The sequence below is a fragment of the Podarcis gaigeae genome (genome assembly GCF_964106915.1).
Source record: "Podarcis gaigeae genome assembly, chromosome: 1".
Taxonomy (NCBI): domain Eukaryota; kingdom Metazoa; phylum Chordata; class Lepidosauria; order Squamata; family Lacertidae; genus Podarcis; species Podarcis gaigeae.
Window position 1 is genome coordinate 102,501,936 of NC_139678.1, and position 17,304 is coordinate 102,519,239.

At 38.4% G+C, this 17,304-nt stretch overlaps 1 protein-coding gene across 2 annotated transcripts in view; it reads left to right on the top strand.

The window, feature by feature from the left end:
* The window catches only part of EPC2 (enhancer of polycomb homolog 2), a gene marked incomplete at its 5' end in the record, with an annotated part of 48,289 nt that extends 35,445 nt beyond the window's left edge, over positions 1 to 12,844 (top strand). The window contains 9 exons of one of the 2 annotated variants that reach the window (XM_083707304.1): positions 276 to 408; positions 1,495 to 1,686; positions 2,173 to 2,262; positions 3,906 to 4,051; positions 4,164 to 4,507; positions 8,557 to 8,693; positions 9,815 to 9,971; positions 10,450 to 10,783; positions 11,589 to 12,844. In XM_083707304.1, the coding sequence (XP_083563430.1) occupies positions 276 to 408; positions 1,495 to 1,686; positions 2,173 to 2,262; positions 3,906 to 4,051; positions 4,164 to 4,507; positions 8,557 to 8,693; positions 9,815 to 9,971; positions 10,450 to 10,783; positions 11,589 to 11,661 (1,606 nt within the window). In that variant the 3' untranslated portion in view covers positions 11,662 to 12,844. The remainder of the gene's footprint in view (positions 1 to 275; positions 409 to 1,494; positions 1,687 to 2,172; positions 2,263 to 3,905; positions 4,052 to 4,163; positions 4,508 to 8,556; positions 8,694 to 9,814; positions 9,972 to 10,449; positions 10,784 to 11,588) is intronic. The other variant, XM_083707305.1, reaches the window with a different exon arrangement.
* Positions 12,845 to 17,304: the final 4,460 nt, after the last annotated feature.

The following is a 17,304-nucleotide window of genomic DNA, read 5'->3' on the forward strand; positions in this document are numbered from 1 at the left end:
AACAGGTTCCACTTGAATTCCATAAAATAATGTTTTAGTTGAAGCGCTGTGATTAGTGAATATAGTATGTTTGGTGGAATGTTTCACTTGGCGCATGGAGTGTTCTGTCCTATATCAAACATATCCTCTGTTCTGAGTTTGTAAATAGGAAGCAATGATGACATGCCTTGCAGGGTTCCTGTGACAATAAATAAAGACAAAATATTTTAAAGCACTTCACATATTTAAAGTAGTTCATTAATGATTAGCAATAATTATTTTTCTTTTTTGTTAAGATACCATTTGGGTGATTATGGAGGTGAAATACTTAACGAAGTCAAACTTAATACAACTGAAAAAGAGATGAACACCACTCCAGCAGCTCTTCATAATGGAAATCATCACAAGGTTCAAGAATGTAAAGCTAAGGTAAATGACTTGCATCACCATTATTTCCCTGGATACATTGTCCTCTTTGTAATGTGGAAAGTGTGATGTATATGTAGTAATAATTATTTTCTATAATGTTGTCAGAAGAAAGCAGAAATAAAAATCTATCTTAAGCTGTATGTACAGATAGCAATACCTGATGTACGCAGCGAGCTGTATATCTTTTTTTCATTTTAGCAGTTCAAAAATCAATAGCACAGGAGCTGAGAAGATTTGTTGTGCTTCTTGGTTTATGCAACTAATTAGAAAGGGCTATATTTCTAGTTGTATATGAAGCCATTAGGTGGAGGCATTTCTGCATTTTAGAATGCTTTCAGGTTACAGAGGTCAAGAACATAAAAATTGCTTCTTCCTTTAGTCCTCTTACAAGAGATAACTGCAGATTAAAGTTTTTTGGCAGTTAACTTTAGCTAATTTATCCAGACACATTTTTTAAAAAATTTGCTTCATATTAGTAGAGAAATAATCTTCCAGCACTGTCTTCGAATCATTCTAATGGTAACAGTTGCAATTATTTCATAGAGACTCATGCCCGCTGAGCTTTTAGAATTGGCTTATTTGCAGTACATATATTTAGATGGTTCTTTTTAGAAAAGAATGAAACATTTTCAAATATTTTAAATCAAAAAGAACATATTTCATTAAAACATTTCTCTCTTGTATTTAACTTTGATGACATCTAGTGGTTATTACATTGTAGGCACCTATCACTGTTCAGTTTGGTTCATACTTGCCTTGTTCTCTGCTGCCACAAAGTAACAAACTTTGAGCAGGAAAAAGTGTGCAAGACACCAGCTTTTTAGAAATTTACTGAGTACTTTTAAAAGTTAATGCAGAACACAGTAAAGGATACTGAACATTATATGTGCAAGTTGTTGAATATTAAATTTTGTAAAAGAAATACTTGTTCAGAGTTATATAAACTTTATTCTTTAGGCAACCTGTTCATGAGCAAAGCTGAACCATAGTGAGATTAGAAGGGTGGTGGTGGATATAGACTGTTCAATGAAATAAGAATAATTATTAACAAACGGGGGGTTGTCCAAAATTTATTGTATACAACAGCATGCTCACCACTCATCTCTAAAAGAGGAAGTGTCTGATGTTGTCCGTCAAAAGAAGAAGTATCCAAAGAAGCCTAAAACTGAGAGTGTAATAAATCCTCAGCAACCCACTACTGAGCCTTTGCCTGTGATCAGTAAAAGTGATATCAAACAGTATGACTTCCACAGTTCAGATGAAGATGAATTTCCACAGGTAATACATGTCAACTAAGTTATAGTGACAGAGAGAAAAGGAAAAAGTTGTGTAAAATAGAAATAATTGTCACTTTATTTTTTATTTTTTATTTAAAAAATGTTGCCCTTTCACCATAGGTTTCTGTTGGAATGTCATGCCACAGGGACTGGGATCCAAAGGGCTGTTTAGGCTTCTACAAAGGGCTTAGATGAGCCTGGTGCCCTTTTTGTGTTTGGGCAGCTCGCATCTCCCAGGCTCTCAAGAACAGTTCTTAAACATAGTCTTTGTGGGATATGGGGGACTAATGGAGAAAAACAATTATACAAACCCTCAAGTTCACAAAACTTGCTTCACCGTTCCTTAGATGCTGGCTGATGGGAATTTATTTTATTTTATTAAGTTTCCAATAAATGAACTGCTAAAACTGAGCAAACGTAGTACTTGTCAGTTATAATAAGTTGGCATAATTTCGGCTTTTTAAATCAAACTGCTTTGGCCCCCTAGGTACCCTCACCGGTGTCTGAGCCAGAAGAAGAAAATGATCCTGATGGAGCAAGTGCATTCAGAAGGAGGGCAGGATGCCAGTATTATGCTGTAAGGATTCTTGCTGCTGTTAAGACCTATCTAATTGATTAATGCAGAAGACAGATATTTGGTCAAAAGGAACATACTTCAGCCTTCCTCTTTTTCCTCTCTCGTCCACCTTGGGTGTTTAAAAACAGACTTGATCTTCCTAAAATACTAAGCAATATCAGATTATGCCAGCTACAGTGTATCGAGTCAAGGCTGTCAAATGTACAGGAAGGGATATACCTTGAGGAAATTGGGGCACACACGGAACTGCTAGCTTCACTTGAACTATTTCAGTATGCTTGAAAGGGTAGGGCTGCCAAAAGAGGTGAGGCTGGTGGCTACTAACTAGAGGGCCCTTTCAGTGGTGACACTCCAGTTGTGGAATGCCTTTCCCAACGAGGTTCACTCAATGCCTTTGTTACAGTCTTTGGTGCTTGGTGGAGGCCTTTTTATTTCCCCAGGCTTGGCGGACTAAATACTTATTTGATCCTTTGGAATACTGTTATTCTGTTGTTGGTTTTACTCTTTTATGCTTTTTCTGTTTTGATTTTTCAGTTTTGGGATTTCATGTCCTATCTCTCTCTCTCTCTCTCTCTCTCTCTCTCTCTCTCCGTGTGTGTGTGGAGAAAGAGAGAGAGAGAGAGATAGGACATGAGAGAGAGGGAGTATACACACACACACACACACACACACACACATACACAAACACTTAAACTGCAGGGGAAGGAGGTTGGGGCATATGAGATTACAGTGAAGGGAATAAAAAAACTAATAGTGTCAAGAATGCACTTGTTTAAGTATATGGGACTACATTCCATCAAAATATCTTACACAGTAGCTTGAACCCTGCAAATCTACCGTATTTTTCGCCCTATAGGACACACTTTTCCCCCTCCAAAAATGAAGGGGAAATGTGTGTGTGTCCTATGGGGCGAATACAGGCTTTCGCTGAAGCCTGGAGAGCGAGAGGAGTCGGTGCGCACCGACCCCTCTCGCTCTCCAGGCTTCAGGAAGCTCTGCGCAACCCTAGGGAGCCCGGCGTGAAGCCGCGCCAGGCTCCCGAGGGTTGCGCAGAGCTGCCTGCATTCCGAAGCCTGGGGCGTGCTGAAGAGCGCGCCCGGGCTTCGTGCACCTCTCCGCAAGCCTGGGAAGACCGGCGTGGCTCCCTAGGCTTGCGGATAGCAGGCTGTTCTGGGGGCTGGGGTCGGGGGAAGCTCAGGCTTCCCCGCGCCAGCCCCGTGCCTGGGGGGGAAATAATTTTTTTTCTTTATTCCCCCCCCCCCAAAAAAAAACTAGGTGCGTCCTATGGGGCGGTGTGTCCTATGGGGCGAAAAATACGGTAATCCTGTTACTTGTACACCTAATGTTTGTGTCTTCTTAGCAATTGTCTCACCCTTTCACATACATTGTATGATGTTTGTTTATTCTATTCATATTTGTAAAAGTATTTATATACCATCCCCTCATCAGGGTAGTGTATAGCAGTATAAAAGCATTAAAAGCAATAGAGAGCAATAATTAAAATGAGAAAATTGTTTTATGAAAGTGTTCCACTTTTTGCAGCCAAAATAATGTCAGGACCTTTACGTAAATAGTTCTATTCAAGTTTCATTTTCCCTTTCCCAAGAATGAAAGCAAAATTATTCTTGTCTTGTCTTCTGCAGGCTCATTTGGACCAAACTAATTATTCTCATGAGAATTCAGAACTGGCAAAATTGGATAAGCTAAGGTATAGGCATTGCCTTACAACACTTACTGTTCCAAGAAGATGTATAGGATTTGCAAGAAGACGAGTTGGCAGGGGTGGAAGGTAAGAGAATTGCTAATTTTGTTGGTAAAACAACATACTGTTTTCTTCCCTTTTCATGGAAGCAAAACTCAAATGTATATTAATATTTTATTTTCTTCTTCTTTTAAAACAGGGTGTTGATGGACCGGATATCCACAGAACATGATCCTGTCCTGAAACAGATTGACCCAGATATGCTAAACAGTTGCTCAAGCTCTTCCCAAAATGTAGACTTTTCTTCTAATTTTTCACGGACCAATGCTTCCAATAAACATTGTGAAAATAGACTTTCTCTTTCTGAAATACTAAGCAATATCAGATCGTGTCGACTGCAGTGTTTCCAACCACGGCTACTAAACATACAGGACAGTGATAGCGAAGAATGTACCTCAAGGAAACCAGGGCAGGCTGTGAATAATAAAAGAATTTCTGCGCCATCTGTAGCTTTATTGAACACCAGCAAGAATGGCATATCAGGTAGGCAGAGATTTGCAATGTTGAACTTTAAATGCATATTTATCACCTGGGACCTGGGTGAGGATTCTAGGAGAGAAAATAGTATATGTATTGGGGGTGGGAAGAGAGAGATGTCATTGCAATAAAATAGAATCACAGTGTGTGTGCGTTACATACAGTGGATGTGTAAAGAGCCATGCAGGGCAATGAATGCTGTCCTGGACGCTGCAAGTCTTACATAGTTCGGCCATCTTGTCCCTGAGATTACACTCCCCACCTACATATATCATTTACTAATATTTGGTCTAATGGATTTAAACAGAGGACTAACATATGACTTGATTATACTTCTAGCACTAAGGCTGCACACTTAGTCGTGAGTGAGCTTTGGTGACACGTATAAAAAAGGTCAGGCTACACAACAGAAGAAATTAGAAGAAATTTATAAAGTCCATTATTTTACTTTTGCATCGTGAAAACTGATTCACTATTTACAGCAGTTACAGTACAAGTAGCACATTGATCCTTAATGCAACACGAAAGCCACCTTGTAACACACACACCCTAATGATAATAAGTGAATTGACCTTCATACGCTACATTTCCCATGGACCAAACTTTGCATTGCTGGATTTTAAAGAAGTGTTCGGCATAATTCTTTATTCTTTGTGTGGGACTTAGGAGTTGCCCTTGCTTGTTAGTATTGATAACAGTATGTGCACAATGCTGTACAATTTATGCACACCCCCATTGAGCAACATTAGCTTTTTAATGGTGGTCAAGGCCATTATTACTGTATTGTTCGCTCTATAAGACACACTTGTTCCCCCTCCAAAAATTAAGGGGAAATGTGTGTGCGTCTTATGGAGCGAATGCAGGCTCCATGGCTTCAGCGAAAGCAATGCGAAGCCTCCGGAGTGCTCCCACTGCGTTCTGGAGGCTTTGCGTTGCTTTCGCTGAAGCCTGGAGAGAGAGAGGGGTCAGTGCGCACCGATCCCTCTTGCTCTCCTGGCTTCGCTTCGCTGGAGAGGCCCTGCGCAGCTTTCCCTCTCTGTGCAGTGCCCCTTCAGTGAAGCGGGAGGAGAAATGGAAGGGGCTCCGCTTCTCCTCCCGCTTCGCTGAAGGAGCGCTGCGCAGAGAGGGAGATTTTTTTTTCTTGTTCTCCTCTAAAACTAGGTGCGTCTTATGGTCGGGTGCGTCTTATAGAGCGATAAATATGGTAGATCACTCTGTGGCCATAAATACTGGCTAGAAAGCTGTTAGTATGCAGTGGCTTACCACTGTGTGATTTTACCATGACATTGCAAATGTTCATGCAACAAATCAAAATAGGAAAGAAAGAAATTTAAGAGAAAACTAAGTTGTCTTGGGCAGTCTTCAGAAACTGATATAATGAACTTCCTGACGGCTTGCTACTCATAGGTCTTAAGTAGCTTTAGTTAAAGTGGAGAAGGGGGAGTCCTAAAAGCTTTTCCAGGAACGCATGTTATACATATTGCCCTGGCTCACCCTGAGGCAGCAGCAATAGGCACTTTATCCCAGTAATTGGGTAATACCTTAAGTATCTTGATTCTTAACAGTTATTTCCTATCTCTTCTCAATACCTTCTGTAAGTGGTATATGCAAAAATTGTGTGCTTGTTTAACATGCCAGCAGCAACTGATCTCAGAACTGATTCCTGTATGTATAATGGAGTGATGAAGACACACACCTTAGTATCTTAGCTTTTTGGGTTTTTTGTAGAACTCCGACCGCATATTCCTGTTAACCTCTCCACTAATATTTGCTGAAAATGGAACCAACTGTAGCAGTACTGTCCTTAACAAGTCAATTGTCAAATTAAAGTGATTGTGCATAGTAGACAAATCATATCTGTACCCTTTGAGAGCAAAATAGTCATTGCACTACAAAATGATTAGCACTTTCAAAAACAAGTTTTACATCAGCAAGAGAAAGTACTCTTGGCATAAGAATATTGATTTCTATAATTATTAGTTATCTAACTCTTGCAATAATCCCTGCAGGCCTTAATGTAGTCCAGAATTACTATCCCCATATTATAGGCTGGGTACTGAGACTAAAAGAGTGATAGCTTACTTAAGTATCCCCAGTGGGCTCCTGCCAGTGGGATTTGAAAGCCTGCAGGAGTGGGATTGGCAAAACTCATGATCACAACTGCGCTTCACCAGTTATTTGTATATCAGATTTGAGTTCGCGTCAAAAATCCTTTTAAAGGTTGAGAGCACATGCATGGAAGCCGGATGTGGTTTAACTGCATTACTGTTCAGTAAAAAAGCAACAGTAATCTATTGTTCCCTTAATAGAATGTTTCCAAAATAAATATGGGCAAAAGAATCTATTTCAGTGAAGCTGGGGGTGAAAAGCTATGTTAAGCGTTTTGGTTCTGGTGCTTAGGCACACGATACCTTTTATTCAGCTGTATGCAGAGGCACATGAAATGCTTAGGCATGTTAAATCTTTTATTCAACCATAAGACTAAGGTTCTGATGCCAAACACTTAAAGCTTACACTGAAGAGCTCAAGTAGCATTCCATTCCCAAGTACAAGTCAAAACCATAATTGGGCTGAAATAATTGAAAAACTCCCTACAACGTCTGCTTTTTGCACATCCATTTGCTAGCATCATTTAACCTAGGACATAACCACTTGAGTATATAGGAGGCATTTAATATCCGAAAGCCTGTTTTCCCCTCTCCTCAACTCCTTGGGGATTTATGTTAGTCTTGGTCTGTTGCAGTAGAAAGGGGCTGCACAGCAAGAGAATGCAGCAAAGGCAAAAGCTGAGTTGCTCGACAAGTTTGAAATTTGGAAATTTTGTTTTTGCTTCATTGACTTTTCCTTTTCTTCATTAATTTGTGAGTTGTACTAGCTTTCAAGAAAACTATGGTGACTTCTGGAATAACATTTATCTAAAATAATACATAGGGTGGGATCCAGTGGGTGGGTATATACCCACTAATGCAAGACATGCATTAGCGGAATAGAGATGGAGGCAATTTTCAGCAATTAATCTGCAGCCTCCCAAATTGCTGCCTTTCCTATACTACCGATGGATGCTTTTCCCATTTGCTTGCACCCATAGCACAAAATATTTTGGGGTGTTGTATAAAATTTCATGAATGCTTTATAAACTTTGTTGTTACTTCAGCTTCAACTTGGCCACTAATTGAACCATGAATTACTCACACTAGGTTGCAATGAATTTGAATAATGAGACGACCACAAGCCACCATAAAACATTGGAAGGCATGCTTTTCGTGTTATCATCATAAATTGCAACTAGGAAAGCATGTGCATTCATTCTTTGTAACACTAGTATATTTTAGTCACTTTCGTAAATATTAAATGATGATAAACAGTACGCTATTTTCATCTACAAAGAAGTAATACCTGTGTAGTAACTGCCTTTTAGTGTACGGGATGGGATGCATCAAGTTTTCCCTTTTGTCATGGGAATCTGTTGACCTGAAACAGCCCTACCCATCATTTTGCTAGCCTTCATTGAGCAACTATGCTAGTGACTCGCTTCATTAGTAAGTCACTTCTAGCAAGATATTTCGAGTTTTCCAAACACAGAGACAAGTCATTCTCAACATTCCAAGGAAAAGGCAACATTTGCTCAGGAAATTCATTGATTCTTGGAATATTACAGAACCTGTTAATTGATGACCACTTGAGAAATTATTTGCAGTACCTGTGAAAGGAGTTCCTTTCTGGTGGCATTTTAAATATTAAGTAACTTACCTCAAATCATAACACATTTTCAAAGGGTTTTCATTAGACAAGGAATTCTTCCATAGCACCTATATTTAGATACTATAAATCACTGTTCAATGTTGTGATCCAGCAGGTAGTCATCAGACGAAACAGAAACCAGTAAACAGCACAAGATTAAAAGCATTTACTGAAGCTTCTGTACATTGCTTAACTGATTTGTATAAATCTGTTGCTTTTTCTCCTGTTTTCATATTCTTTAAAGTTTGCTATGAGAATTGTGTTCTTCCAGATTATTTGAGGAAATTTAAGCATAATCTCCTCCTTTTCTGCAGTAACAGGGGGTATTACAGAAGAACAATTTCAAACACATCAACAGCAGTTAGTTCAAATGCAAAGACAGCAACTTGCTCAACTTCAGCAGAAACAGCAGTCTCAGCATTCCTCCCAACAGACGCATCCAAAAGCACAGGTAATATTCTGTTCTGGAAAATGTTTTTCTTCTATTATAAACATGATTCTAACAGCAGTTATCCCTGCTCAGAGAGAGATAGAGAGAGAATAAAACTACCCACCCCCAAAAGGAATTGAGCTGCTTCCTTTAAAACTGGTTTACGCTGCACTTTTTGTCCATATGGTCATCCCTGAACTGACCTTCCTCTAGGTCAGGGATAGCCAAAGTAGTGCCCTTCAGATGCTGTTGGAATCTTTCATGGGGCCGGGGCTGATGGGAACTGGAATCCAACAACTTCTGGAGGGCACCTAATTGGTTATCCCTGCTCTAGGTATACATGCACATATACACACAGACAAATGTATTGTTTGAACTGGACAGTCACATACGTAGACAACAAAAACAAAAAAAAGTTCTGCCAATGTCATGATGGCTGTCTATATCAAAAGTATGGGTCAGCTTTACTGTTGTTCTGCTTGTAGGTCTAGGTAGCAGAAATACCTACTTAAAGGAAACAGATTATTTTAAAATGTGATGCAGCAAACAGGATCATTTGAAATCAGTAAAAATTGGACTAAGAAATGCTTAGTTGATTTCACCCCTCATATTTTTTTGTTCCTGTGAATGAGTTTTTAAGAACATTTTTATTTTAAATAATAAGTGACTCACATACACTCAAAATAAGTAAGCCCACCCATATTTTTTGTATGGAAATTATTACACTTTTGCTGAAAATTATTTGGAATTGTGAATTCTTAAGAATAATCTCATGCAGAACACTGCACATTATCATTGAAGCCACAACCACCACACCACCTAATGTCTTCTGTAGCTCTTGGCAAGCAGTATCTGATGTAGCAGGAACTGCTACTGTTTGGGGTGTGGAGGTGTTGACATCCAAGGGAACTCTTTATAGTTTCAGAACGGATCTACAGAATTTTGAGCTAATAGAGGTATAGGGTGAAAGGCAAAGATTTATGGTCTCTTGACTCTGGGGTATGATTTTGAAAGGTAATAACACTGAGTTGGAATCATATTTTGACTTTCCCTGCCTGTTATGAGACGCACACTGAGCTAATGCACCAGCATCTCCTTATTAGTCCATAATTAACAATAATTGTTTTGTGCAAATTCCCTAGGGCTCAAGCACCTCTGACTGTATGTCAAAAACGCTTGACTCGGCCAGCGCCCATTTTGCTGCATCTGCAGTGGTGAGTGCACCTGCTCCCAGTCGCAGTGAGGTGACAAAGGAACAGAGTGCCAGCCACAATATAAATGGTGTTGTTCAGCCCACAGGTATGGATTTCTTTTTTGTTCTTCAATCAAGTAAGATTTGCAACAAACTGCTTGATGCTTATTTTTAGTGAAATCAAATGATGGTTTGGAAACAAACCTAGGAAATAAATGAGAATTTGTTCATTGAGAGCAAATTTGTTTTATCAAATGGGCAAGGTCATACTTTCACTGTGTGTTTTCTTTCAGCCACACGTTAGAGAAGTGAGTTGCTGCCTATGTGTGCCCACTAGTGCTTTGATTCTTCTTACTATCTGCACTCAACTGTGCAAGCCCTTTCAAAGCAGTTTGGCAGATCTTATCCTCAGCTTAAACCTCCTTTACCATTTTAAATTTTTACAGGCTTTGGAGGGTTAAGCAAAAGAGTTCTGGTGTTTAGTTCTAGATTAGCTTCACAATGACCTCGATTTTCTTGAACGTGTTATTGTTTATTCCTGGAAATCTTACTGTATATGTGTGTTTGTGTGTTTGTTTTGAACAGCAACGTCAAAAACTCTGTACTCCACCAACATGGCTCTGTCATCTAGCCCAGGGATCTCAACTGTACAACTTGTAAGGACAGTTGGCCACACCACCACAAACCACTTAATCCCAGCATTGTGCACAAACAGCCCTCAAACGCTTCCCATGAACAATTCTTGTCTCACCAACGCAGTGCACCTCAATAATGTCAGTGTTGTTTCTCCAGTCAATGTACATATCAATACAAGGACTTCAGCACCATCGCCAACTGCCTTAAAACTTGCCACAGTTGCTGCCAGTATGGACAGAGTGCCAAAGGTGACTCCTAGTAGCGCCATCAGCAGCATAGCAAGGTGAGTATATATAAACAGAGAAAGAGACAGACAGACAGACAATGATTCAGACCAGGATTTTAATGTGACCATCTCTGCTTTTTATTTTTAACATAAAATTGAATTGATCCCAGATCACATCCTACAAAAGTATAATTTTAATTATATTCTGAGCTAATTTGTTCTGGTTTTGATGGTCACGGGGAGGTGAAGGGAGCTATGAAGCTCCACCCCCAGTGACTGTAAAGTTTATTCAGTCAACACTCCACCTTCTGAAGTTTCAGGAAAAATCTGAAAATCCACACATTACCATTCGTGCCTTTTATTTTCCCCTTCAGTAGTTTTCTGTAAGCTGAATTCTGTTTTCAGTTTCACATTGTATGCTCCTGGAACTGAATGTACCCACAATCCTGATTTTCAGTTAAATAATCACCTATAATCAGAAGAAAACTTTTTTTGAAATGTTACTGTGGGAGAAACTTAGACTGCTTGGTGAAAATATTGAGGCTGCGATCTTATGTCCATTTATCTCTGATAAGTCCTATTTCTGTGACTTCTGAGTAAACCTGGATAGAATTGTACTGTGAGTTTTCATGTGATAAGATTCATTTCAACTAAATAGAACTTTGATGAACTTTTAAATAACATCCAATAGGTAAGTTTTTCATTTTAAAAATCTGGAAAATAAACAGTAAGATTTTCAGTTAATTTAATTTGTGTTTATGTTTATTATTTATCCACAACAAATGTGGAAAAAACACTTAAGATAATTAATTTGCCAAATATTGAGAAATTAACTATTTTCCTTTTATAAACACATTTTCAGAGAGAACCATGAACCAGAACGATTGGGGTTGAATGGAATAGCAGAGACGACAGTAGCAATGGAGGTGACATAACCTCAAAGCAGTGGCTCAACCTGTGCTAATGGTGTAGTCATTTATATTCCAGCTGAATGCAAAACAACACCCTGTGGATCACAGGGAATTAAAATGGACCTAAATGGACTATCATATCGTATATTAAGTCGATATATAATGTACATTTTGTAAAATTGGGAAAATCACTACCTTGTAAAATAGTTTATTTGTATCATCAATATTATTTCTGTTACTTGAATAGTAGATATTCATCATCATGCTTTTGCACTTGAATTTGCAACTGAATGGATTTAAAAATAATTCTTTAATGGGATCATGAGCATGAAATGGGATCCTGCATCACTTGTTTTAACTATTTATTTTGCCATGTTTACATTTTGTATCTTGTAAAAATAAATCCAACTTTGTGTCTAAAAAAAAGTTAAAAGATTCATAGCTAGGAAAAATTCTTGTAATTTTTTTCTAAAGAAAATGTAAAGTTTTCACTTGGTTCATTTTGTTTCACAATTTTAGATGGACTTTTTGGTAAATACTTTAGTGGCATTTCACTGTCAAATATGAAGTTCAAGGCAAAATAGTATTTTCTATTACTGTGCAGGGGAAAGGGATGGATCGATACATGCAAATTTAATGTAGTAACCCACTTTTCCATATATTTTGAATGTATATTTCTATTTATAATACCAGTTTATAAAAAATAATTACACAGAAAACCTGACTAGTAAAAAATTATGCATCTAGCACATATTAAACTGTGCAGATATGAAGAAAATTTTCAACTGATTATATTTTATCTGAAGTCTGCATAATTTAACCGGCTTTTAACTGTAACACACCACATAAATGATATTTTACCAGGTATGTATTGCATTATATATCATTGCAATAATTATTGGATGTCTAGATATCGAGCCATCCCAGGTGATGGGGGAGGGGGGAGGGTTGTGGCAGATTGTCTTTCAATTTTGGAGAGTTTTCCTGTGGCTACAAGGCAAGTAACGGGTTGGAAAAAGTCTGACTGTAAGCGTTGGACACCTTCGTAGTGTAGTGTTTTAGTGACTTTTTTTATACGGTTCTTGTAAATTAGATACGTGTAGTGGTGTTTCAGAATGTTTGTTTATGCACTAGTTCAGACAACTTTCCCTGTTACTTGTTCTTGATAAGTGAAAACTGCAGGGAAATAAAAATACATATCAAAACATGGGCACCTTGCATACGTATTTATTTCACAATGCGGAGAACAGTTTGCATATCATATCCCAAGGTTGAGCATGTACACTTGCACCTCCATCCAGCAACACATAGAAGCTTCTCGAGGCGCATGACGGGCTGGATCATGGAGTGCATGTGCAGAAGGTTGCTGCATGGAGTTGGATCTCTGCATCCAGCACTCAAGGCTGCACATGTGAATCCCAACATTGGACTGGTACCGTGTAGACATCATTGAACAAATAGTGCTGTAAAAGTCAACTTGGTAGACTGTGGTAAACACTGGGCATGTGCAGAACTGTGTGGGCAACACACGGCAGCATGTGCCAATCTCTTCATTGGGGCTTGAATCTGTTTAAAGGGGCAAGTTTTCCTTCATTTGTATCGATGTACATTAGTGCATATTGCACAAGTAATCCCTACCTCATAGCTGTAACTTATGCTGCACCTGCTTTTGCAGAATCATCTAAATAGAAATTTACTACTCGAATTATGTATGTGGCAAAGAAAACGACAAAATGCTTCTCTAATTTTAATTGTTTCTGAATTTATATTTTTGAAGTGAGACTGAACATATTTAAAGCATCAAGTGACATCTGAATTAGGCTGCCTTTAGGTTTTATTATATTATATTACATGGTTTTATGTTGTGCCTCTTTTTTTAAAAAAAAGTATAAATCATGTGTGTATACCATGTTATTAATATACTTCCATCAGTTATTATATAAAGAATTGTTATCTGTTCTAAAGTAAAATGCATTGAGCCTCTTTGCTTCTTTGCTGCCAGAGTTTTCAGATAGTCTAAAAGTAGGAGAGAGCCAGAGGACATTCCCCCTCTTGGCAACTAATGAACTCCTGGAGTTTTTAAAACATTGCAGAGAAGGAAAGAAAAAGATTTGAATGGCTTTTTCTCAGAATATGTTATCCTTCCTCATGCTTTGTGAAGATTTGGTTGTGAAAAAAGGTAAGAAGTTAATGAATAGGTGACTCATGCTTGATGGCTCCATACATACTATTGAGCCAGTCTAAATATTGGATATCGGGTATAGGATATTGTTTGTTAGCAAAATATAGGGAGTCAGTTAAATTGTCCTGAAGAACCTACAGAAGTACTGAACGTGGCTCCTCATGTCTTCCAAATAAAACTGAACATCTAACCGCAGTTCAAGCCATGAAAAACTGGTATATTGAGGTCTGCTTTTCCTTCATTTTATCAGTCTGAAGAATCACTGCTAAAGAAAGAACCAATAATTCAAATATATCTGGAATTTTGGTTAATACTCTGTGGGCAAAGGGAGAAATGATGGTACTTAAGTCCAGCTTCAAGGTGCTTTTCTGGTAACCATCCTGTTTAGTAGCAGGATTTGCATCACTTTCAAATCATACGCTCTATTTCGCAACTTCAGGGGAGAATGCCAACTGTTATGTAGACAATGTGGCAGCACCTGTACACAGGTACCTGCAGATTAGGGGAACATTGAGGTTTGCAGAAACAGAAAAAAGGCAAAAACTAAGGGGCGGGGGATGGCATGGAGTGCTGAGCAACTGAATGAAAAAAATTGGCAGCCAGGTGGAAGGGAAATTGAATGAAGCAGTTGAAAAGGAAGACTGGAAAAAGACCTACATAGTGATAAAAGAGTACAAAGAAAACTCCTTGCCTGGGTTGTTCATTTCCTAGTTTTCACTGACCAAGCTATTTTTAGATGCTCCCAGGGATGCAAGAGCATAAATTAATGCAGAAATCCAATATTTTAATTAGACCGGGCACCAATATGTTTGTACCACACACACACACACACCAAAAAAACAAAAACAAAAGGTGGTATGAAGGAAGATTATTTTTTTTTGAAAAATAATAATCCTACTAATGCCAATTCCAAAGCAGATGCATTTGGGAGTTGGGAAGGGTTCCCATTGATACGTTGTTTACAACAATTGGGCAGTGTTGTGCAGAAGTATTAGATTTCTGTTGCATGTGCTTAAGTTGAGGTTGGAGTTAACTGGGTGAGTTCAGTAATCTGCAGTCTATGCTGCAGATTGGACTGATACGCAACAACCCTGCAGTGTAATTCAATCAATTCCTGTTACTGGTTGAAGGTCTGTGCTGAGAAAGAGTAGCTCAGCCCTGCAATATAGTCAGTCGTTAATACATCAGATAAAAAGTAAGGGTGGTTTGGATTCCCTGTTGAACAACCCCTATGGCTTTCATATTGCAGCAAAGGACATTCAAATTTGGCCCCTCAGTTCTCCCCGGCCAAGCACTCAACTGTATGCAGAAGTTTCATGCTCTTACTTACTTCCATGCAGACAGGTTGTGCTTTTTAGAAAATTATAGCAGAGAGACTCCTGTTAATATGCTTTCATTTTATTCAGCCACTTCTTCCACAGAGTCAGGTAATGTGCACACCAAGGGTGGTACTCTGCAACATTTGAGGAGGGGCTCTGCTCATACATTTTATTAGTACCAAGAAGACTGCTGCCACTGTAAGAGAAGAATTATCCCACGCTGCTCAGAGTTTGAGTAGGGAAATTCGCCAGTTAGAATTGCCAATTAGCACAGCAGTAACTAAGATGTGGAGCCAACAGCTGAGTGACTTGGGTTCATGTACTAGTACTAGTTAGTGGATTACAAAATGTTGGTATGTGTTCCAAACCTCTAACTTTGTCCCACCATACTACATAGCGCTAAAGGGCCTTTAATTTGCAAATTTATATTCAGGAAGGACCCTGAATATGTAATAGCCACTTTTTGAGCATCCTTTGTTTTACTTCCAGACTTTTAGGCACTTCATCACCCAAATTCACCATTAGTTGGAATGTTGTCATTGCTGCATTGAAACCTTTCTACTGATTTTATGCAGCCGGTAAAAAGGCCAAGAGTGAGCTCAAGTGGGAAGAATAAACCTAGAGGGGAGTGAAGTCAGGAATGCAATTCAATATTCTGGGGATTAATTAGCAAATGAACCAGAAAACATTGAGGTTATTTAAAGTAATCCTTCAGAATGCTGTGTTTTGTTCTTTAATGTTTATAAATTATTAAGGAACACGTGGTCCAGGTCAAAATGTAATGGATTGACTGTTTGCCTTTGAGCAGAAACAAAACATTGACTACCACTATGTTAAGAACTGTGACAACTTGCCTGCCTCAATGTATGTGTACTTATCAATCTACAAATCACCTTTCATATTGATAGCCATCCTTTAGTGGCAATCAAACTATACTAATAACAACAATACATTCTGTAATTTAATATTATAAACTATTCATTCTGGTCAAAACCGCTCTGTGATCTGTGAAGTAACAACCACTTGTCATATGACAAACTTGTCTACATAGAAAACGTTTTATGCAAGACATGACACTTTCATGTTGACACTGTTGCACTGCATTATCGCCATGTGATGGTTTTGCAACACAATCTGGCAAGAAGCCACAGCTAACTTTTTCCCAGGGATTTGATACATAGTTTTTATAAAACATTACAATGGTTGCCTGGATCGTCTGTGCACAGGTTGTTGTTTTCTCCATAAAACTTCCTGCATTAATAATATGTAGCAGATATCGGACAAAGATGCTAAACAAATGAAGAAAATATTCCTGGTTTGAGCCAGAATGAAGCCCTAGGACCTAGTTTCAAGTCTCAGATTTCTCTAGAATACAATGTATGAATTCAGATTGTAAATGAATAGATACGGCTAAGTTCTATTTGAGTATATTTTTCCAGGTATCAATGGTCCTTTAGAAGTAAGTTGGAATACTGTATAGCTTTCAGAATCTGTCTACCCCATTCTGGGGATCCTAAAACATCTACTCTTTAGGCTTATATGGTAGGTTACTTCGTCACAGTTAAAAGATTTTAGGCAGCACTCATCTTTAAGCACTCAGCTTTACACTTTCCTGTGTAATAGATTTCCCAATCTACCCATTGGCTAGATTGTTTTTCTGTGCAGCTTGGGGTGATGGAAATTAGGGCACCAATCGAAGAATATGGAGTGCCTTTCCTCCAGCAATTAGTAGCTACAGATTGTCTGCTCATCTAGAACTTGCAAGGAGGACTTCTTGCTCAATGGATAATTCTTTCAAACCTGATGAATACTGGGAATTATTATGAAGTACAATGTTTAAATTATTAGTGAAAAGGTATAAAGTCTCGTCTTCATGAAAACAAGGCTGCAGAAAGCACAATATAAGGAGGTGACCTAAGAATAAAGGATCAGATATATAAATATGAATCCTCCATAGATAATGGAAATAACTATCTGAACGGCTCCTATATATATATATATATATGGCTGAAAATGATGTAAGACATTTATAGTTTGAACTTATGCAGATATACGCAGAAATAAACCTTGCTAAGTTCAATGTAAGCATGTATAGCCTGATCCATTCATTTGGTACTTTTTCAAGAAGGTTACTATACCTTATATTAAGCTAGCATCCTGAGCACA